This window comes from Natator depressus, chromosome 5 (assembly GCF_965152275.1).
Source record: "Natator depressus isolate rNatDep1 chromosome 5, rNatDep2.hap1, whole genome shotgun sequence".
NCBI lineage: Eukaryota > Metazoa > Chordata > Testudines > Cheloniidae > Natator > Natator depressus.
In genome coordinates this window covers 50,948,737-50,972,681 of record NC_134238.1, presented here as the reverse complement: position 1 = coordinate 50,972,681, position 23,945 = coordinate 50,948,737, and the positions used below count along the sequence as shown (strand labels likewise).

General features: G+C 39.8%; 1 protein-coding gene across 2 annotated transcripts in view; it reads left to right on the top strand.

Moving 5' to 3' along the window:
* The window catches only part of SSBP2 (single stranded DNA binding protein 2), a 271,926-nt gene that overhangs the window by 235,494 nt on the left and 12,487 nt on the right, over positions 1-23,945 (top strand). For both annotated transcript variants that reach the window (XM_074952804.1, XM_074952803.1), the window contains exons 11-15: positions 407-442; positions 9,591-9,645; positions 12,566-12,636; positions 13,902-13,980; positions 16,211-16,239. In XM_074952804.1, the coding sequence (XP_074808905.1) occupies positions 407-442; positions 9,591-9,645; positions 12,566-12,636; positions 13,902-13,980; positions 16,211-16,239 (270 nt within the window). The remainder of the gene's footprint in view (positions 1-406; positions 443-9,590; positions 9,646-12,565; positions 12,637-13,901; positions 13,981-16,210; positions 16,240-23,945) is intronic.

Sequence of the window (23,945 nt, the reverse complement as noted above, 5' to 3'; positions counted from 1 at the left end):
GCAGAGTTACACACATGCTTAAGTGTTTTGCAGGATTAGGGCCTGAGAAGCCACCAATGTCTTGACTGCAACCTGATTATTTACAGTGCAAGACACAACAAATATATTACTATGTAGGAGTGGGACACAGCAATCTTAAATTGGAATATTAAGTATCTTTTATTTAATTCTCTTTGACTGTGACTCTGTACTGCTCTTTTCACTATAGAGTAACCTTACAGTGAGATGTTTCCTAGACAGCATTATGTTTAACATCAGTATTTTCTCCCTATCCTCTGCCTGTTCTCTAAAAATGAATTTTAAAAATGTGCTTCAAAATAAGATCCTCAATACATTTTGGTATGGAGTGCATTTCTCCATCTTAATGGAAAATAAATATATTATTTTGTTTTGCTTTATATTCTAGATACCGTACTCTTCAGCATCTCCTGGGAATTATGTAGTAAGTACCCTTGTGTGTGTTTGCTCATTAGAATTGATGTTACATGTTATTGAGGCACAGAAATAGTCGTCCAGATGTTAAGAAGAACCCTGGTGTATTGGTTGAGAAGTGAACATCTGATCCGTGTTTAGTTGTTTTGTCTGCCATCTACAGCACATATGTTGGTGTTCATTACTAGAACAGTTATCAGTCTGGTCAAAATTGCCTTGAGTGCTGTGGTTTACTTCAGCATATGTTTCTGTAACCAATGCAATACTTCAATATAAAAGGAGAAAAAAACTGCCTTTTCTTGGTGACACAATAATGTGCTTGAATTTTTGAAGCTCTGCAGAAAAAATTTCATTGGAAGAACTAGAAAAGCTTAAACCTCCCAAAAGATATGTAGCACATCACTTAAAAAGACACTCACAGCTAATGTTTTATGGGACATTTTTACTCTCTGTTGCTTATAATTACCTCCTGAAGGCCTGAAAACTCTTTTTTTCCTGCAACTACCTGAGTGCTACCCTGTCAGCTGCTGGGTCCCGGTCACCGAGAGCTACAAGGGATAAAACAACCACTATCTTATACTCCTCAAGGTCCTAGTCACTGAAAGCTTTGGGGGATGAGAAGTCTATATCTGTACTTGTGGAACTGATAGCCTTGCACTCAAAGCTGACAAGTACCATCAAGAGGAGCATGACCATTAGATGTCCGTTAAAGACATCTCAGTCCCTGTAGACCTTAGACTCCAAAATGAGTGTTACTGAGGCTCCAAGTGCATCCTGTACCATAGAGATGTCTAAGCCTTCTAAGAGCCATTCCTCTTCCAAACAAGACCCCGTACTGAAGACTTTCTCTGTTACAGGTCACAACCATATTAGCAGACATTCTACGATGAAGAGATCAGCACCATCTGGCTCTCTGGTGTCCTCGGTACCTGCTTCGATACCCTGGTCTGCATCTCCTGAATAAATGTTTGTGTAGGCTCACCTTATGGCACATACTAGCCAGTTATCCACCTTGGTACTGATATCAACCTCCATCATTCCTCTGGTACCACAGGAGTTCTGGTACTCAAGAGACCTCTTTGTACCTAATGAACCAGAGTCTTCTCTATGGTCTGCTTCTGCTCATCCTTCAGTACCAAGATCCTCTGGGTCACTGAAGGCACTTTTCTCATCAAGACCTCCCTGATTCCCTGACTTCTACCATCCAGGGAGAGCACTTATCACCTCCCATGAAATATATTGAAGGATATTCTGACTCTGACTCCGAACTCTGTATTCAGGAATCTCTTGTTTATTCAATGGGACATTATTCTTCTCCATATGTGGAGAGAAGGGAGGAGAGGCGACCTTGGCCTCAAGCCACCTGAGGTGACCAACAGTGGCTACCTCTTCCTCCCATATCTTATGGTCCATCTCATTGGCGTTATTGGGATCCATGGGCCCCGTACTGTCAACAACATCTGACGGGGGAAGGGGGAAGTTCACTCTGCAGTGAGCATAGAAACTTTTGCTCTTCCTTACCTTCACTTCCTCCTCCACTTGAAGAACAAGAGGTAAGGGCTGATAAGGAAGTAAAACCTCATACGAATATTTCATTGTCATCATTAGATGAGGCTGTAATGCCTCCACCGCCTTCCATAGCACATGACATTAAACAATTCCAGGACTTGAGGAAGTGAATTGTGGATAGGCTTCAGAATTCTTGTGAAGAAGTCCAGGGTCCCCATCATAAACTCCTGAACATTTTACACATTTCAGCTTAGGCATGCATGCCACTCCCAGTTAATGAGGCTCTTTAGAGCCAGACAGGACCCCCCTGGGCACCCCCAATTTGCAAATGTGCTGACAAGAAATGCTATGTCCCAGAGGAGAATTCAGAATTTTTATTTTCACCTCCCTCACTGAATTCCTTGGTTGTGGATGCAGTTAATGAGTGCAGGAGGCAACACAACACAAAAACTACCCCATAAAATAAAGACCAGAAGAGATCTATACTCCTGTAAATAAGAAAAATATAGCAGGTCTCAAACAGTCCAGAGGTCATGCCCAGCCCATTTTTCTGGTTTCTGTAGAACTCCTGAACCACAAGCTGAGACCGAGGTATTCAAAGAAGAAAACATCTACTACAACCACTACATCGCAGCCACCAGCGTTGTCCAAGTGTCAGTTTTGATGGCTTGGTCAAGAGTCTAAACCACCCATTTCACACAAATCTGCTGCTGCACTAACCAACCCTCTTCCCTGCCATTGGATTCTGCCTCTCCCATTTTCAAGCCGCCTGTGAGAGAATAACATCCAACAAATGGATTTTGAAGGTTGTAATTCCTGTTCCATCCATTTCACCTCCATCTGTCCCTCCAACTCTCTTCCCTGTTCCTTTTCAGGGACCCATCTGACGATCAGTTGCTGAATCAGCAGGTTCATAGAATCATAGACTATCAGGGTTGGAAGGGACCTCAGGAGGTCATCTAGTCCAACCCCCAGCTCAATACAGGACCAATCCCCAGCTAAATCATCACAGCCAGGGCTTTGTCAAGCCTGACCTTAAAAACCTCTAAGGAAGGAGATTCCACCACCTCCCTAGGTAACCCATTCCAGTGCTTCACCACCCTCCTGGTGAAAAAGTTTTTCCTAACATCCAACCTAAACCTCCCTCACTGCAACTTGAGACCATTACTCCTTGTTCTGTCGTCTGGTACCACTGAGAACAGTCGAGATCCATCCTCTTTGGAACCCCCTTTCGGGTAGTTGAAAGCAGCTATCAAATCCCCCCTCATTCTTCTCTTCCACAGACTAAATAATCCCAGTTCCCTCAGCCTCTCCTCATAAGTCATGTGCTCCAGCCCCCTAATCATTTTTGTTGCCCTCCGCTGGACTCTTTCCAATTTTTCCACATCCTTCTTGTAGTGTGGGGCCCAAAACTGGACACGGTACTCCAGATGAGGCCTCACCAATGTCGAATAGAGGGGAATGGTCACGTCCCTCGATCTGCTGGCAATGCCCCTACTTATACATCCCAAAATGCCCTTAGCCTTCTTGGCAAGAAGGGCACACTGTTGACTCATATCCGGCTTCTCGTCCACTGTAACCCCTAGGTCCTTTTCTGCAGAACTGCTGCCTAGCCATTCGGTCCCTAGTCTGTAGCGGTGCATTGGATTCTTCCGTCCTAAGTGCGCTTGTCCTCGTTGAACCTCATCAGATTTCTTTTGGCCCAATCCTCCAATTTGTCTAGGTCACTCTGGACCCTATCCCTACTCTCCAGTGTATCTACCTCTCCCCCCAGCTTAGTGTGATCTGCAAACTTGCTGAGGGTGCAATCAATCCATCCCATGATCCGGATCATTAATGAAGATATTGAACAAAACCGGCCCCAGGACTGACCCTTGGGGCACTCCGCTTGATACCGGCTGCCAACTAGACATGGAGCCATTGATCACTATCCATTGAGCCTGATGATCTAGCCAGCTTTCTATCCACCTTATAGTCCATTCATCCAGCCCATACTTCTTTAACTTGCTGGCAAGAATACTGTGGGAGACTGTATAAAAAGCTTTGCTAAAGTCAAGGAATAACACATCCACTGCTTTCCCCTCATCCACAGAGCTAGTTATCTCATCATAGAAGGCAATTAGGTTAGTCAGGCATGACTTGCTCTTGGTGAATCCATGCTGACTGTTCCTGATCACTTTCCTCTCCTCTAAGTGCTTCAGAATTGATTCCTTGAGGACCTGCTCCATGATGTTGCCTCTCTCCTATGTTTAGGGGCCATAGAACCAATTTCACTTCAGCACCAGGGAAAAGGGTTCTATTCCAAGTAATTTCTGGTCCCCGCAAAAAATGGGGGATGGAAACCAATATTATATTTTAGATATTTCAACAACTATATGAAACAACAGAAATTCAGGATGGTGACTCTTGCAGCTATAATTCCTTTTCTAGATTCCGGGGATTGGTTTGTGACACTCTATCTTCAAGACATGTATTTCCATATTGTGATTCACCTCTCTCACAAGAGGTTTCTTCCATTTACAGTCAATCACAAACATTTTCAATACACTTTCAGCCTCTCCTCTGCCCCAAGGTATTCTCAAAGGTGATGAAAGTCAGAGCCATTCACCAATGTCGTCTAGGCATTATTGTCTTCCCTTATCTCAATGAGTGGTTACTCCAGGGCCAATCCAATCAGGAGGTCCTATCAACATTATAGACGGACATGTTCCTTGTTTCACACCTGAGGTGTCCAGATCAATCTTGTAAAGTCCTTTTTGGTCCTGGTTCAACAGATCGATTTCATAGGAGCCTCTCCAGATGCCATGATAGCCAGGGCTTACCTACCTGTGGACAGGTTTGTGGTTCTGCAGACTCTTATTGCAAAGATTCAGTTAAGTCCTCAGATTTTGGCAAGGAATTGTCTTCAGCTATTGGGCCATATGGTGGCATGCATATTTGTGAGTTAGCATGTCACATCCTGTCTCCACTGTCTCCAGTGGCAGAACTCAGTAGAAGAACCCATCCAAATTCTGTTTGGGAATCCCCTTCTTTCAACCCCCTCCAACCACCATTATCTGTTCAGGTATCCCTCTTGGGATGGGGAGTGTATCTTGGTCCTCACATCATCCAAGGCAAGTGTCTTCCCAAGAGAGTCATGTACATGTCAACATTCTGGAATTGAGGCAGTCAGGAATGCTAGCTCCCACTTTCCCCCACTGATCAAAGCCAATTCAGTCAAGATCATGACAAACAATGTGGCCTGCATGTTCTACATAAATCGTCAGGGTGGGGCGTGTTCCCCCTCACTCTGTGCCGAAGCAGTGAAGCTCTGGAGTTGGCGCATTACCAACCACATAGCCATCTTAGCTTCTTACCTCCACGGCATACAAAACGTTACTGCCAACCACCTAAGCAGACACTTTTCTCAGTTACAACTGGGAGTTGGATTCATGAGTCCTCCAGAGTATATTTCTAACCTGGGGACTTCCAGAGGTGGATCTTTTTGCTACTGCCACCAATGTAAAGTGTAAGAAGTTTTACTCTGGGCAAGACTTGATTCTGCGTCTGGGATGTGTTCCCAGCAGTGCCATTGATCTTGAAAGTTCTCAACAAGATCAAGCAGGACAAGGCCAAAATCCTTTTGACTGTACCAACTTGGCCAAGACAAGTTTGGTACCTTACCTGATTCAAGTCACATCTTGTCCGCTGCTGAGACTTCCTCTAGATTACCACCTGTTGTCTCGGGATGCAGGTTGGACACTTCACCCCAATTTGGACATTTTGTGACTTTAAGCATGGCTAGATGGTTCTTGGGGTTAGAGATTTCCTGCTCAACAGCAGTATAACAGGTTTTGTTAAATAGCAGAAAAACATCTACTAGAAATATCTTCAGAAATGGAAGAGATTTCTCCTATGGTGTGTCCGTCGACAAGTGCTTCCTATCTGTTCTTTTCTTTCCACCATTCTGGAATACCTGTTAGAATTAAAAAGATCAGTATGAGTTCTTCCAAGGTTCACTTGGTGACTAACAGCTTTTCACTCATCAGTGGAAGGTTTTTTGATTTTTGCTTACCCCATAATCTCAAGATTTGTTAAAGACCTGATGAGTCTTTATCCATAGGTTAGAGAGCCTGCCCCAGTATGGGATTAAAACCTAAAATGGCTTTATGACACACCCCTTTGAACCATTAGCTACATGTTTTCCACTCCACTTCTCCATGAAAACAGCTTTCTTGGAGGGCATCACTTCCACATGGAGAGTGAGAGAATGGGGGACTCTAATAGCAGATCCCCCCTTTACAGTATTTTTCAAGGAAGAGATTTCAAAGTGGCCACATCTCAAGTTCCTACCCAAAGTGTCCTCTGAGTTTCATCTTAACCAGACCATTCATTTACTGTTTCCCCCCAAAACCGCATCATTTCAAACAGGAAGCTACTTTCCATTCCTTAGATGTCAGAAGGGTGATAGATCTTTTATCTAGACTGGACCAAAGCATTCTGAAAGTCTCCCAGACTGTTTTGATTTAGGACAGATGTAAAAGTTCCACTGTCTCCACCCAAAGGCTCTCAAGGTGAATCTCTGGATGTATAATTTCATTTTATGACTCCGCCAACATCTAACCTCATTCTAGTGTGTTAGCCCATTCTACCATGTTACAGTCTATGTCTATGACATTACTCAAGGATGTTCCAGTTGCTGACATTTTCAGAGCTGCAACTAGGGCTTCAGTACATACTTTTTCCAAGAACAATGCTTTGGTTCATACCTCTAGGTCAGATGTGGCAGTTGGCAGTGCAGTTCTGTCTTCAGTGTTGGAGTCTCTTCTGAAGCTCCCACCATCCTGTTGGAATACTGTTTGGGAGTTATCTGAAATGGAGCGCCCATACGGACATTACTTGAAGAAAGAAAGGTTACTCACCTTGTGCATTAACTGGAGTTCTTTGAGATGTGTGTCCCGTGGCTGCTCCACTACCTGCCCTCCTTCCCTTCTGTTTCGGAGTTTCCCTGGTGGGACTTTGTGGTAGGGAAGGAACTGAGGACAGTTTGCACGTGCAGCCCTAGATATTGTCACTGTGGGGCATGAGGATGTGTAGGGCTGAACGGGCACCACTACTGATAATCTTTTATCAAAAGCATGGGGGGGCACAAGCACACCTGACATGAAGCACCCATAGGAACACACATCTTGAAGAACTCCAGTTACTGTATGAGATGAATAACCTTTCCTTCTGGTGCCCACAGTTTTCTCCTAACACTTTGTATTTTTTGACTTTTTTAAAGGGTGTTGAAAAACTGGAGCGAGTGCACCAAAAAGCCTCAAAAATTATTTGAGGGCTGGAGAAAATTCCTTACAGTCAGAGACTTAATGAGTTCAGTTTGTTTAATTTATCGAAAAGAAGAGAGGTGACTTGATTACAATGTACCTTTATGGGAGAAAATATTGGGTACTGAAGGGCTCTTTAATTTAGCAGACAAAGGCATAAAAAGCAGCAGTGGCTGGAAGCTGAAACCAGATAAATTCATGTTTAAAAAATTGGGACACATTTTTAATAGTGAGGGTGATTAGCCATTGGAACGAACTACCAAGGGTCGTGGTAGATTCTTCATCAGTGTCAATTTTTAAATCAAGATTGGATGTTTTTCTAAAAGTTACGCTCAAGGGAGGATTTTGGGAAAGTTCCAGGGCTTGCATCACATAGATCAGACAAGATGATCACAGTGGTCTCTTCTGGCCAGTTAATCTACACAGGGATAACTGGATGAAATTGACTGGCCTCTGATACACAGGAGGTCATATTAGATGATCTAATGGTCCCTTATGGTCTAAACTCCATGAATCTATGACATCTGTAGTGGAACAAATCTTGTTAGTAGACACAGGAGGCACTCCATGGTCTTTCTCAATACACTACTGAGGGAGAAGTGCAGGATAGAGACTGGTAGTTGGTAGGTTACATTGCCAATCATTTAAGGGGTCAGAAGTGTATGTGTGTGTATGTATGTAGATTGGTGGTATTCAGGGACATATTATTATTGGATAACAGATTTGTGTTTAGAATAAAGTTATTTGTTAAATTTATTCATTAACTTGCAGCCAGCAGTATTAACCTACAAATATCTCAAGTATTTTATTTGTACCAGCTCAGAGGCAGGGGCAGCAATGACTAATGCAGCATTACTGACTTTGATTATAGCATACGCCTGCAAATAGTGTTCATGAATGCATTGCTGCTGCTTCAGAGCCAGTAAATGGTGTGTTTTGTAGGGCACACAAAGATTTTTTTCAATTGTTCCAATTCCAAAACTTCCCCCTTCCTTCCAAAAATGTGTTGGTCATATTATAGCAAATCTCAGCAATGCCCCTTCAAGCAAACAGTTTCACACTTTGAAATCTCAGTATGCTCCATGACATGAAGTGAACAGAATGGATATTGAAACAAAATCATTCTTTTTTATAGCAACTGTTCTATTTTTAAATATTAATACAGACCTATGACAATGAAAACTGCCTTCTAGTAATAGCAATTTATAGCATTTTTATTGGAAAATTTCTGGGTTAATTTTTTATTGTATATTAGAATATTTGAATCAAAACTGTAACCAGTCAACTTTTCATTTTACTTCAAGATGTTACTGTAGCTGCAAATGTGGTACACAATAAATTATGGTGCTGATGAGCTAAAGAATTAAGTTGTTTAGCACAAAACAATAGGAGTAATTTTTTTAAAGAAAACAAAAAGAACAGCTTGTTTAATAACCAGTGCAGTTTGTTTAAATGGTTTGTTTTCACAGAAAAAATTGCAACACAGAAATACAGAAAATTAACAGAAAAAAAGAAAATAGACATTTCTTGTTTTTAAATGGATTTAGCAAATACTAGATGAGCTCCCGTTCTCTTTTATCTGTAATGTAATAGCTATATATCTGCAGATCTGGACTCAGATTTACCAAGCTGATCTTGTGCTGACACTTTGTCATTAATCTCAAGTCATTTATCCTGAGTTATATGTGTACAAATATGAAAAAAGAGAATGTGTGATGTTTTATGAACTGAATTAAATTTATCAGGACCTGGATCTACCAAAGTTTGATCCACACATCTCACAGAGAGAGACTTCTTTCCAGTGGCCGGACTTCCATTGAACACCTCTTCTCCTCCCATGTGATCTCTGTACTGTGTGACAGCAGGCAGTAGCTTATTCTGCCAGGGTTGACACTACAGTTAGCAGCCTGCTGCATCACAGTCAGTGAGGAGAGAGCAATACCAGCTGGAAAACTGGCTATAGTAGAGGTGGGTTCAGAGAATCAGCTATGTATTAACAGCCCTGGACCCTGAACAAAGCATCCCTTCGGTACTCCAGTACTGGCAGACAGTAGCAGATTTGAGCAGTGGATCTTTCTGGATCCATGGATCTGCACATACTGAGATTCAGGGCTTTAGCTTGCAGATCCATGGCACTAGCTTTTGTCTGCCCTTGAGTAAATTCACTGGTTTACAAGAAAATAGATGATGGAGTACGTCTTTCTTTTGTTCTATGGAAATGTGTTCCTTTTCACCAAAACAACACACAACCTTTATGATGTGCTTTTGTCACTTGGATTATCTTCAATCTTTACAGTAATATTTTTTATTTTATATTAACGGAATATTTTCTACCCTTTTTAGGGTCCTCCAGGGGGTGGAGGGCCACCAGGAACACCCATCATGCCTAGTCCTGCAGGTATCCAAATCTAATCAGAAAATTTAAAGACAATGTAAATAACATTCTGTGGGCAGGGGTGGGGTGTGGGGAGTAGGTAATATACAGATTCGGTATTCCAGTTCTTCCTGTGCCCATTTGCTACCAGTGCAGACTAATCCACCTTATATATATTTCAGCAAGCAACGGCCAATAAAAAGCTCTCACTTTTGCACTCTTCTTCTCTCTCTCCCTTCCTCCCTCCCTCCTCAGACTTCCTCCTGCTTTGCTGGAGAGAGGCAATATGGTTGGTAATTTGATTTTACTGGCTCCTTCCAGGGCTCTCAAGACTATTTTTTCTGGTCTCCATTAGCAACAGGAAGGAAGAAGAGAGATAAAACGGAAAGTGCATTGTTTCTGCTAGTGTTGTTCAGTGCACATTTGCCAGCAACTTTTATGTATCCTGTGAGACTGTCCCTGGAGTATCCTGCTTAAAGTGGGAGTTTAAAGGAGTGTCCCATAGCTTCAGCTCAGCCAGCTAGCTCTGCATTAAGAAGAGTGGCAAATGTTTCCCTACATCAAGGTTTTCCAAAGTTCCTGACGTGAACAAAGAATCGGAAGAGGTTGTGGAGGGTGGACACACACAAGACTTCCTCTCCTCCCATGGATAGCATCAGGGACCTGGTAAGCAGGAAGTGTTTGCCTCTGATCTGGGGTCCCGACTTAACCGATCTTCACTAGATCAGTCAGACTTCTTCTGGGAATCTTCCACTCCTAAGAAGCACATCTCCTTCTCATCCTCCTTTCATCAACCAAGAGATCATTGATCGCCACTTCTAGAGACCTTTCCATCTCTGTGACACCTTACGTCGTCAGATCCACATATTCCTACCTCCCTGCCATCCTTACTTGCACAAAGGATAGGGAAGTCCTTTTTAAGAGACAGAAGCAGAGCTTCCCAACCCTTCCATGGAAGTTTTCCTGTACTGATGGAAAAACCTCATTAAATATGTGGCTAAAATTTTAAAAACACAACCTGTGATAGAAAAAAAGGAGGACTCCTCTCCTGTTCAATACTTAAGAAGATGACTAATGGGTGCTGGCAGTTAAATATTCAAATATCTCCTAATTTAAAAACAAGCTCCTCAAATAGCATGTACTTCTGAAAACATTCAACACAGCCGTAAATTGCCAGTGGCATATGTAAGTGGCCAATGTGGATCATGAACAAGCCTTTTGTTTTGATGGAGGAACAAGAAGCTGTGGAATAAAAATATTCAAGTAACAGCCACCAGGAAAGCTACCAAGGGAACTAATCTCTAAAAACAAAACCCTCCAACTGTTAGTGTCCCAATGGGCCAAACCACTGGTATGTGTTTAAGATAATAACTAACAGAAAATGGAGCCATGATTCCTTGAGGAGAGCCATGTTGTCTGTTTTCAGAAGGACCTGGTGTTTGAAAAACTTGTTTCTTAATGACAGCAGAAGAAGCCAAACACGAATTTTTTTCAATCTCTCTCTCTCTCTGTCTCAGTCTCAGAGACAGAGAGAGATTTTATGCCAGTCTGAATGCTTGGGTCTAGCTCCTCTCTTGTGATGGATGGAGGAGACAATACACTAGAATCTATTTAGTGATATTCCATGCATATAATGGGTTTATTATCTCACCAATGTTAGTTAATGCTTAGAAAGTTGAACCAAAGTAGTGAGGCTCTTGAGGGAAATATACATTGGACTTGATTTTAACACCTTGGAGCAGGTATCAAACTTTCTAGCTTTAGCCCAGGATACATTCCTAATTCCAAGGCACTTCAGTCAGGCATGTGCTTTTCCTCCTTTCACTTTTCTATGTAAGTAGAGGTAATTCTGTTTCAAAGGACATGCACAGGGTCTCCCATTGCCCCCACTTTGTCTCAGAAAATGGTGAAGTTTCTGTGCTCTGTTAAGCTCAAAGCTCTCTGAGTCTTTTTTACATTGTCTCTAGGGCAGAGAAAGGGGAGATTTTGTGGAGGAATTGTGGAACGCAGCTACTTGGCTGTCTCTCCGCTCTTTCTACAAACATCATAGATGTGATGTCATTCCATTGTTGGATGTGTCCTTTTGCAGATGTGTTCATCACTTGGTGATTCACAGAGACTAATTGTTTTTTTTTGGATGGGATGCCCCTGACAAAGTGTTCTCAACTGCTATTTTCTTGGGAAAATGTTCTCCCTATGTTGTCTACCTGGCTACAGTCCTTTTTTGCCTTCTCCTCTCTGCAAAATGTCTATGAGGAGTGCTTACCATTGGTGGCAAGCCAGGGTTCAAAACCAAGAATTTCTTACCTACTTATTATTTTCTGGGCCCTGGCTTCTATTCAACCCTTAGCTCAGACAGATAGTTCCATAGGTTTCATTATATTGTCTAGTTAGTTAAAATCTAGATTTTAGCTTTGGAAGTTTTCAAGCGTTAGGGACAGAGAAGGAGACAGCATTTAGCTGACTGACAGGCATGAAAATGAGAGCTTTTCATTGGCTGCTACTCACCTGAAATCTGCATGAGGAGGAGCTACCCATTGATCGGCCCTGGTGGAAACCAGAGCATATAAGTGTTTAGTAAGTGAGAAATTCTCCTTTCACAGAGACTGCAGAAAGTTAGTAAAGTAATCTGGAGGTTTTAGAAAAAGTGTTTTAGGAACTAAGTGGTTACAAATTTTTGATGATTTATAGACATGTTAACAATAATGCATAAACGCAGTCTAGAAGTAGTCGCAGCAGCCATTTAGGAGCATTGCAATTATTTCTTTTCATAGCTCTGCCATTTGGCTAAGAATAGAGATACAATGAAATCTTCCACTATATTGCCACTGTGTAACAGTGGCTTAGACATAGGAGAAATATTAACAGAATGATGAGAAAGTGTAGTAGGTGAGTAGTTTTATCTCAAGTCACATCTTGATAATTAAAATAATATTTGTTTCAGATTCAACTAACTCTGGAGACAACATGTACACTTTAATGAATGCAGTACCACCTGGACCCAACAGATCTAATGTAAATATGAACCTATTATGTATTTTTCTGCACTGTGAAGCCCTGTTTGATTCATGCACTGAATCACCAGACCTTCATCTTATCTGAATCATGCTTATCTTCCCCATTTTGAGTGGGTACAAACAGTCCTTTAGCACCTTGAATACCTTGAAATTTGTGCATGTAAAAACTTTAAGCGGTGCATGTAAATCTGTTAGGTAGATGACTAAATTTGTCATCCTGGGGTATGCTGTTCTGGTCACAGTAGTACACCCTATCAGCTTCCATTAGTATGTGCAGATCTTAAACTTTCATTAGAAAAATATATTTCTACCTCTTAATAATGCAAAGAAAACTTCTGAATGTGACCCAGTCAATGATTTATTACCAATTCTATAGATGGATGAAATCAATAGCTTTCTGAAGGGTGAGATCTGCCTTGTTCATTTGAGTTGAGTGTTAAATATGAAGCTTAATGACAACCATTAAATATTAACTATGACACCACCGATTATTTTAGGCAAAACATCCAGCCATTCTGGAAGTGATGAAAACTTGGATTTTTGGAAAGAACTTTCTTCTCTTTCTATCCCTTATAGTTGCCCTCAATTTAGATGTCATTTATGCAAGCAGACCATGTAGTTAGAGGTCAATTTGAAAAAAGGCCACAAGAACTTAAGTAATGGTTTAATTGTAGTGCATTTATTGAAATTCATTGCATGTTTATCTACAAGTGCTGTAAATATCTGTGTTCTCAATTTGAAGACCCAGGTTTAATGATAAACTGTGAAATCCAAATGCTGAACTGGCAGAACTTTATATTGTTGCAGCGATAATGCGCTGTAGTCTGCTGTGATGCTCAGCACAGGTAGGGTGGGATTTCCAGAAGTGGTCTATGTTGGCCTAACTCTGCTCTCATTGAAGTCAATAGTGAAACTCCCATTAACTTCAACAGGAGCAGATTTTAGTCATCACTGAGCACTTTTGAAAGTCCCAACCATAGTACTTAAGTAGGACGTAAGCGGTACATCGGCCACAGGCTAACTCTCTGCACAGACATGAATTCTCCAGGAGTGCAGAACACAGTAACTGAGGTAAAGGCTGGAAAAAAAGAAGTGAAAACCATGTAAGTGAAAATCACATAAAAATAATCCTCTCAGAGATAGACTATACAATTCAGTTTCTCCATTTCTATTTTTGTGCTTATTACTGTGTTTTATTAGATTATCTGCAATATATTCGTGCATTAATATAAATTTTAATATATTATCACGGTCCTTTTACAGTTTCCAATGGGCCCGGGGTCAGATGGACCTATGGGTGGATTGGGTGGAATGGAATCACATCATATGAATGGATCTTTAGGTAAGGATAACAAATCTAGTGAATACTGATTTTAGAACTGTTTTTTATGACTAACTCCACAATAACCACAGCTCTAAATTGTGTGGGCAATTGTATATAAAATCATTTGAAAATTAGAAATATTGTATCAACATCAATCAGAAGTTCAAAAATGCTTTATTTAATCTTATGTATCTGGTCTAATAAGGTGTCTTTTATAAATATTGTATATTAACAGAATATAATTTTTAAACCTGTTCGATAGTACACTATGTTAAACTAATGTGGAAGATGACAAAAGCTTTCTCCTCCCCAGTCCCACACAAAAGCACCAGTAATCAGAAGATGTCTTTATCACAAAGTGGTGCAGGTGCTTACATATTTAGATATTTATATATCATATAAATAATATATGGAAACAATATACCACATCAATTGTTATCCACGTATTAAATTGTGAAACCAAATGTTAAATTATATTGATCATGCAGTTTTAACTGTCTCGCTTGGACTCTACCCATTCATCCATCCTCGCAAGCATTACTTTTAATAGCTCATCCCCATGAAACAGCTTCAAACAGCTTCTGTTTTTCATCAGCCTGCCAGAGAAATGTTTGAAATGTTTTCTTCTTTCTCTCCAAATGTGAACTTTCCTGCAAAATTACACCTGACATTACAGATATGATATTTTTCTGTATAGAAAAGCCATGTTAGGTAACTTTTAGAGGTCATTTAATATTTATTAGCTATATTTTTCTCTTTATAATATCAGTCTGGCCCAATGAACACATTATAAAAGCTATGCAGGTAAGAAGTGAAGAAGAAATGGAAACAGTGTAGATTGCAGGGCATTGCAGACTGCGGACATGGAAATCCTACAACGCTCCAAAGCTGTTCAGTCATCGAGAGGTCTGAAGAGCCACGGACTCTGCGTAGATTATAATTTCTGAAAAGTAGTGATATCTGGGGGAGTTAGGAGCCTTGTAGATTTATACAAAATTTGCAGTGGTTCAACCCCGACCCTTCCTCACAGACTTTCTGCCTTGCACTTCAGGTTATTCCAGAAGAAGTTAGCATAGTTCAGGCCTGAATCTAGACCAGAAACTGAAGATTGTTAGACAAGATGCATGGAAGAATGAGAATGAGGAAGAAAGTGGAGAAGGCTATGGTAAAATGAGAAAAATGGATTTTAAGCTAAGGAAAGAATGCACCAAAACCTCTCTTAGCAGACTAACCCTGAGGAATAGCAAATTCCCAACAGTCTTTATGGAGCATGTCTCTGAACTTCCTAGATTACTTTGAATAAGGCTATCTTGTGATTTTGCACCAGACCTTTTATAAATATTTTTTGTAAAATGGCTTCATTTTTTAATTGAAAATAATGCACATTATTTCCAAGTCAATTAAAAACTATTTTTGAACGTCATCACAAACTTTTGCTGTAATGTATTGTAGTCTGACAATAACTTCTTAGTTGTAAGATTAATTACAATTGAAGTGATAGTGGAAGAACTTTATGTGCACTAAGCATATGATTAGTATTTTCATCAGTAAACATGATTGCATACATTCAGTGTTTAACAAATTAAGTATGACAGATTTTCTACTATAAATTTTTTAATATACAACAGTAGTTCTTTTAGAGACTCTTGGATGTCTAGGGTGCACTAAAAAGGTAGTTATTTTTTCCATCAGGAGCATTAGCTGTCTATAGACATGTTTACAGTTTCCTCTAGTTACAACAGTGTTAATATTGGGCTGCTACTTAGGCACTGCCATGGGAGAGGAGCAGTGCAGAGCTGCATCTCCCAGGGGAGCTCCTTGAGCTTCCCAGTATGTAAGATTGTCCCATCCTAAAGAATGCCAATGCAGAACACTTTAGAGTCCGGTGCTGTGACCTGTCCTCCTTCCTACCACTTTGCAGTGAGATATATACCTTGGGCCACACAGAGAAAGCTGTGCCTGTCTTGCCCTGGAGCACAGGGACTGTGATTGCCTTTGGCAGAGAGGAGGCATCTTCCCACACAAACTTCAGGCACAACCATGCAAAAAGAACCTAACAGACTACTATAATGACTGAAGTATTTTCCTGAGAGAGACTAGTTGGAAGGGAAGAACTCAAACATAACTAACTATATGTTAGCTTATTGTTGTTACACTGTCTTTTCAAAGTGCAGAAAATGATAAACTCTTAGAGAATGCAGTTCAAAACTAATCTAAATGATGATTTATTTATTTATTTTAATTTAAGGCTCAGGAGACATGGACAGTATTTCCAAAGTGAGTATGTAATAAAATATATTTAATTTTAGCATTATATTTTACTGTATTTAAATATCACTTAATTTGGGTTGTTAAAACTTTTTTTTTTTACATTTCTGATTGCAAATTAAATGTGTATTATGGGCCTTTCAACTCTTTCAGGCAGAATCAACATTAGTTGGAAGGTTAAAAGTAATCTTTATAGTCAATAGGGACTATTAAACCGATTCATTTATATATTTCCCTGAACATAATAATGGTCATTACTGCATGTGATTAATGTATATCCAAGTCATAAACTAATTAATTATCTTACATTGTTGCATATTGGTAAAACAAACTAATACAGTTTTAATAATCAAACCTAGTTAAATATGGGAAGAGAGAAATTTGGAGATTTGTCATAAGGATATTATTTTTATGCATTGTATCATAGCTTTTCTCACCTTTATAAGACATTGCTAATATCCTTAATCACCACTCCAATTCCCTAAAAACTAAATTAAAATGTAATGACAGAAGAAACTGTATTTTGAGCATAGCAACAGTTTATCAGTATATGAAATATGAATGTTCAACCATTAGTGGTTGGCACCTACAAAAATAATACTGTATTTGAATGCACTATATTTTCTGTAAAAATTTGCTAACTCTGAGATTATTAATTTAAGGGTTGATTTAAATGAGGAATCGATGAGTGAAGGTGTTAGAATTAGGCCCATATAAAATATTCTGTGCTGCTTCTTCGACATACACAGATATAACTGGTTAAAAACTAATCATTCTGCACTTTTCTGCTTTTGATCTATAAAGATAGAAATTAATTAAAGGATTGTTTCATTCCAAATTTTATGACTCGTTTTTATTCATTTGAAATGCTAGAATGAAATTCTCAGCCATCTCCCAAAAAAATGAAATGAGTTTCTTTTGAGAGAACCTACATGTTTTAGATTGAGATTTTGAGTTCACTAAATATAGTGTTAAGATATGGTTTCAAGATATGGTGTCATTATTCTGTCATGAAAATTCTAGCTTTTCCTTGTAGCAGAGCATCAGAAGCAGATGCAGCAATCTGTGATATCTGTCCAAGAGGCCCAGAGCTATGTAAAAAGTGTTTGCAGTGAAACCTAAAAGCATGCATAACTCACCTGGTTTCATTACAAACTCAAAACCCTGAGCTTGTTTCATCAAAAGTTTCACTCTTGTTCTTGAACCTTTTGAGTGAGTTTGGGCCAATTTATGACTTTAACTAAGTCCCATGGAATTTACAGTATGACGCAAAATTAGATGACATCTGGTGGTTTTAACTTAAATGTCACTGAGACAAGCAAGTTTCCATATTACAGATGTTATCACAGAAATTGTTGTGGAAATTAAGTGTGAAGTTGCACACATTTTTGCATTTGTTGCTAGTTCCTCAAGCCCAGTTGGGTTCCGCTTGACACAAGAGCTGAATGGAATAAAAAGGCATCTTAGTGAGGCTGATCATCTTGTGCATGAGGTTTAGAAAATTAGCGGAGACTTGCTAGAATACATTTTACGTCAGATCAGTTCATTGTTACAGTGTGTAGAAAAGGTTATAATTGACTGACCACGTGGCAAAATATAAAGAGTTTCAGAGGTGGAGTGAGGTAGAGGAAACAAGAGAACTGCAATTTTGCATATAAGAGAGGCACTAATAACTATGGCTGTCGATTAATCACAGTTAACTCACGCAATTAACTCAAAAAATTAATCTTGATTAGTCGCACTGCTAAACATAGAATACCAATCGAAATTTCGTAAATATTTTTGGATGTTTTTCTACATTTTCAAATATATTGATTTCTATTACAACACAGAATACAAGTGTACAGTGCTCACTTTATATTATTATTTTAATTACAAATATTTACACTGTAAAAATGGAAAACAAAAGAAATAGTATTTTTCAGTTCACATCATACAAGTACCGTAGTGCAATCTCTTTATTGTGAAAGTGTAACTTACAAACGTATGGGTTTTTTGTTACATTATTGCACTCAAAAACAAAACAATTTAAAACTTTAGAGCCTACAAGTCCATTCAATCCTACTTCTTATTCAGCCAATCGCTAAGACAAACAAGTTTTTTTTACATTTATGGGAGATACTGCTGCCTGCTTCTTATTTACAATGTCACCTGAAAGTGAGAACAGGTGTTCGCATGGCACTTTTGTAGCTGGCATTGCAAGGTATTTACGTGGCAGATATGCTAAACATTCGGATGCCCCTTCGTGCTTCGACCTCCATTCCAGAGGACGTGCTTCCATGCTGATGACGCTTGTTAAAAAACCAATGCGTTAATTAAATTTGTGACTGAACTCCTTGGGGGGAGAATTGTATGTCTCCTGTTCTGTTTTACCTGCATTCTGCCATATATTTCATGTTATAGCAGTCTTGGATGATGACCCAGCACATGTTCGTTTTAAGAACACTTTCACAGCAGATTTGACAAAACACAAAGAAAGGTACCAATGTGAGATTGTTTAAAAATAGCTATGGCACTCAACCCAAGGTTTAAGACTCTGAAGTGCCGTCCAAAATCTGAGAGGGACGCGGTGTGAAGTATGCTTTCAGAAGTCTTAAAAGAACAACACTCTGATGCGGCGGACACTACAGAACTGAACCACCAAAAAAGAATATCAACATTCTTCTGATGGCGTCTGACTCAGATGATGAAAATGAACATGCGTCATTGGTCCGCACTGTTTTGGATTGTTATCAAGGAGAACCCATCATCAGCATAGGCGCATGTCCCCTGAAATGGTGGTTGAAGCATGAAGGGATATATGAATCTTTAGCGCATCTGGCACGTAAATTTCTTGCACGCCAGCTACAACAGTGCCATGCAAACACCTGTTCTTACTTTCAGATGACATTGTAAACAAGAAGCGGGCAGCATTATCTCCTGTAAATTATAACCAAACTTGTTTATCTGAGCAATTGGCTGAAGTAGGACTTCTAGGCGCGAAAGTTTTACATTGTTCTATTTTTGAATGCAGTTATTTTTTGTACATAATTCTACATTTGTAAGTTCAACTTTCATGATAAATACTTGTATGATCTGAATTGAAAAATACTATTTCTTTTGTTTTTTACAGTGCAAATATTTGTAATAAAAAATAAATATAGAGTGAGCACTGTACAGTTTGTATTCTGTGTTATAATTGAAATCAATATATTTGAAAATGTAGAAAACATCCAAAATATTTAAAATAAATGGTATTCTATTATTGTTTAACAGCGCGATCAATCACGGGATTAATCATAATTTTTTTTAATTGCACAATTAATTGCGATTAATTTTTTTAATCGCTTGACAGCCGTACTAATAACCAAAACTTCTTGAATTACCAATGGAATTCGTGCAGGCATCAAAGAAAAACTTGCTGTGGAGGCTTTGCTCATGCAGTTGCACTAGGCCCTGTACTGGCCGTCAAAGCAGCCCAGCAAGAGTTGTTATGAAAGCATTTATGTCAGGAATTTGAATCTTTGGGGTAGGCATACGGTAGCGAATGCAAAAATTCAAAGTTCAGTGCTACACAGGGAAAAACAGAAAGAATAAATAGGGGTAGATCTCTAAGGAACAAACAAAAGTGCTGAAAGATCACATAAAATAAATTTTACAAGGGTTAGCTGCTTTTTAACTATTTATGCCTAACACTACAGCAGCTTATATATTATGGAGTCACTGGTCATGACTCCACAGTTAACATTGATTCAGAAATTTAAAACCTTCATGTGAATAAATAAAATGGAAAAAACCCAAACACAGAAAGTAAACTTTGAACACTAATTTAATTTTTCCGGGTTGTCTGATGAAAACTGGTTTGATACAGAAAGAATAGTAGCAAAATTACCAATTTTTTTAGTTTTTGGGGGGTTGTTTCACCACCTTTTGGTTACCTTTTGCAAAAAAATAAAGCACTCTGAGATCTGTGACTTGTACCACATGCTGCTCTTCATGTGCTGATAAATACAGTATAAGTTATACCTATGTGATGTTTGTATCATGATTTTTAACGTCTTCTTCATAACGGGAAAGAAACATGCTAAACTTAACCCACCATATTTGGCCTTACACAGCTACTTAGGGTAAAATTCTGACTCTGCGGGAGTTGGGGGCAAACATTTAACAGCAACCTCAGCAATGTTAAGGCAGAATAACTTCCTAAATGTATTAAGTGTGTGACAGTTAGCTGTGCCGATTTGTTGATAGAAAAGCATTTTTGCCATTGTTAAGGGTTGGCACCAAAGTTTGAGGAAGTTGGTGTCGTATTGTTTTTCAGTATCTGCATGGAGGTGGAAGTGAAAGCCTTATGGAGTGTTGGAGTATGTTATCAATATTGCTGTCAGTTATGTGAGAGTAGCAAGGAATGCAGGAGACTTTTCCCTTAACTTGCTTTTTGGATTCTAAATTGGTGGGAGTGTGTCCTGATTCAACCTTGACTGTCACTGAATGATGTTTCTATGCGTTTATTTTAATAGAAGAATGTGTTCTGATATAAACAAGCTTTAAAAAAATCTTTGCATTAAACAGATGTTAATGTAGTTGAGATTTAACATGCACAAAAGATGACAAATGGAGTTATGATTCTCATACCAAGCGTAACTTGGTCCCCTTGCGCAAATGTAGTATTTTGTGCTATGCTATATAGTGTTAACTTACATGACTTGATAGAATGTATGTTAAGTGATAGATGACTGCATTAGGTTTGATGTGATAATCCAAACTTTGAGCCTGCTGGCATTTGTACATATACAATCTCAACAGTAATATTACATTGACAGGTTTTTTGCATTTAAGTTTTTGATTAAAAAGGAAAAAGGAAGAGCCATGATTGCTATAATAAATGTTTTATGCATGAAACTCACAACTCCTTCCCACTCCCCACAAAGCATATGTAAATTGGAGCCTAGTGGTTGGGGGTGGATATAATCCATACCCCAAACTTCTCTGCACCCCTTCATAGTCATTGATGCAGCCTTCAAACTGGAGTAGCAGTTGCTGTACTTCTGTCCCACACAGGGGTGTTTCAGGTTTCTGGATCCATGTAAGCAGAGATCCAGTAACCCCTCCCCATGGCTTGCCCACCAATATTTTGAGCCACTTCAGAGCCCTTCTGCACAGTAGCTGTGGAGGCTGCCCTCCTCACCCAAGAGGGATACTACAGGTCTTCTGTGATGTAGCACCTGGCAGTGACCTTTCTCCAACAAGTGGAATTTTACCCCGTCTGTATTTGTTTCAGTCAAAGAGTCAAACCCACTGAGTAAAGAGTGCATTTATTTGAAAGGTCTTACATGTATTTTGAATCATTGACATGAATGTGTTTTTCTCTGAATGTGTAGCTATCCGCATATAGGCATACTCATGCCAGCTGCTATCTGGCAATCAGTGCATCGTTAATTCAGAAAGGAAAGTAGCATACTGCACGCAAGCACCATACTGTTATATTTTGTTACTTCTTTATTTCTCAACCAGCTATTTTCACACATGAAAAATCAGTGTTCCTTAATAATAATACACACTTGCTATATTTAACTGTTAAAACAAAACCTTTTTTGTTACCCAAGTGAAAAAACACAATAGAACAAACCCTTAACGCATTTAAATAACTTTTAAAAAAAACCTAACAAGATTTTTAAAGCTTTTTGAAGAAAACATGCAACTTTGGGCTAAAAGTAAAGCTATGCAAAATACCTGTATCAAATATCCACTGGTAAAGTGGTTTAGTAGCTCATAACTTTGAGCTATTTTAAGGTTATTATGCACACTGGAAGCACAAACTAAAAAATATAGTGAGCTATTATAATTATAGGGCCCAATTTTGTCCCCATTGAAGTCAATGGAAGTTAACCTATGAGCAGAGACCCTCTAGCTACCATACTGTAGCAGGTGCAGTGCCAGAACTTGTAGGTTCTCTAGAGCTTGAGTTCTTGCAAGATCACCTCCAGGCTTATTGCAGAATGCCTATGTTGAGAGAATGGAAGTAGATGATTCCCAGGATGAAGATGGCAAACTCTTCCCTTGGAAGTTTAAGTTCATCAGATTCATACCTCCACACGAACATGAAAAGGTTGTTTCATGGCAAAACCATGCTGAATCAAACTGCGGTGTTCACTTTTTTCAACCATACATTACCTTGCTCTAGCTGAAGGGAAGCAGAAGAAATTTCAGCCCAAAGACTAGCTTTTGAAAAAGTCAGAAGCACCTGAAACTAGGGGCTTAGGCCATGTCTACACTAGAGACCTTACAGCATCTCTCTCGTTGACAGAGTTAAACCACCCCCAAAGAGTGACGGTAGCTATGTTGGCAGAAGAGCATCTCCCACCAACATAGCGCTGTCCACACCGGCGCTTCTGTCAGTGTAACTGATGTCGCTCAGGGGGGTGGTTTTTCACACCCCTGAGTGACATACGTTATACTGACAGAAGTGCTAATGTAGACATAGCCTTAGAGTGAAAGTATCTTCTTTGTTCTAAGAGAGACAAGGTGAGTAAGGTAATATGTTTAATTGGACCAACTTCTGTTGGTGAGAGAGACAAGCTTTTGAGCTACCCAGAGCTCTTCTTCAGTACTCAGATTGTCATAGCTGAATACAAGGTGGAACAGTATGTTTACCATAAGTAGTTAATACATATTTCATAGAAGCATAGACTATCAGGGTTGGAAGGGACCTCAGGAGGTCATCTAGTCCAACCCCCTGCTCAAAGCAGGACCAACCCCAACTAAATCATCCCAGCCAGGGCTTTGTCAAGCCTGACCTTAAAAACTTCTAAGGAAGGAGATTCCACCACCTCCCTAGGTAACCCATTCCAGTGTTTCACCACCCTCCTAGTGAAAAAGTTTTTCCTAATATCCAACCTAAATCTCCCCCACTGCAACTTGAGACCATTACTCCTTGTTCTGTCATCTGCTACCACTGAGAACAGTCTAGAGCCATCCTCTTTGGAACCCCCTTTCAGATAGTTGAAAGCAGCTTATCAAATCCCCCCTCATTCTTCTCTTCTGCAGACTAAACATCCCCAGTTCCCTCAGCCTCTCCTCATAACTCATGTGTTCCAGTCCCCTAAAGTTGCCCTCCGCTGGACTCTTTCCAATTTTTCCACATCCTTCTTGTAGTGTGGGGCCCAAAACTGGACACAGTACTCCAGATGAGGCCTCACCAATGTCGAATAGAGGGGAACGATCACGTCCCTCGATCTGCTTGCAATGCCCCTACTTATACATCCCAAAATGCCATTGGCGTTCTTGGCAACAAGGGCACACTGTTGACTCATATCCAGCTTCTCGTCCACTGTAACCCCTAGGTCCTTTTCTGCAGAACTGCTGCCGAGCCATTCGGTCCCTAGTCTGTAGCGGTGCAGGGACCATTCAAGGTGAAGTGGCCCATTAACACCTCTCCAGTCATAGGTGGCAAAGGAAGAGAGGGGAGAAAGGCAGCTGGTGTGGGGGGTTGTTTGTGGATTATAGATTGTTATAATAAGCCCCAAGGAGCTTACAGTCAAGATGGTGTCTGTCTGTTATATTCAGCAGCAGGTATAGTACATGCATAACATCCACTGGTGAAGTGGTTTAGCAGCTCATAACTGTGATCTTGGGGTAATTCCCAACCAACCACACACTAGTGGTGGAGACCCCAAATATAGGCCTTCATTCAGCAAGATACTTAAAAACATGCCTAACGTTAAGCATGTGAACGC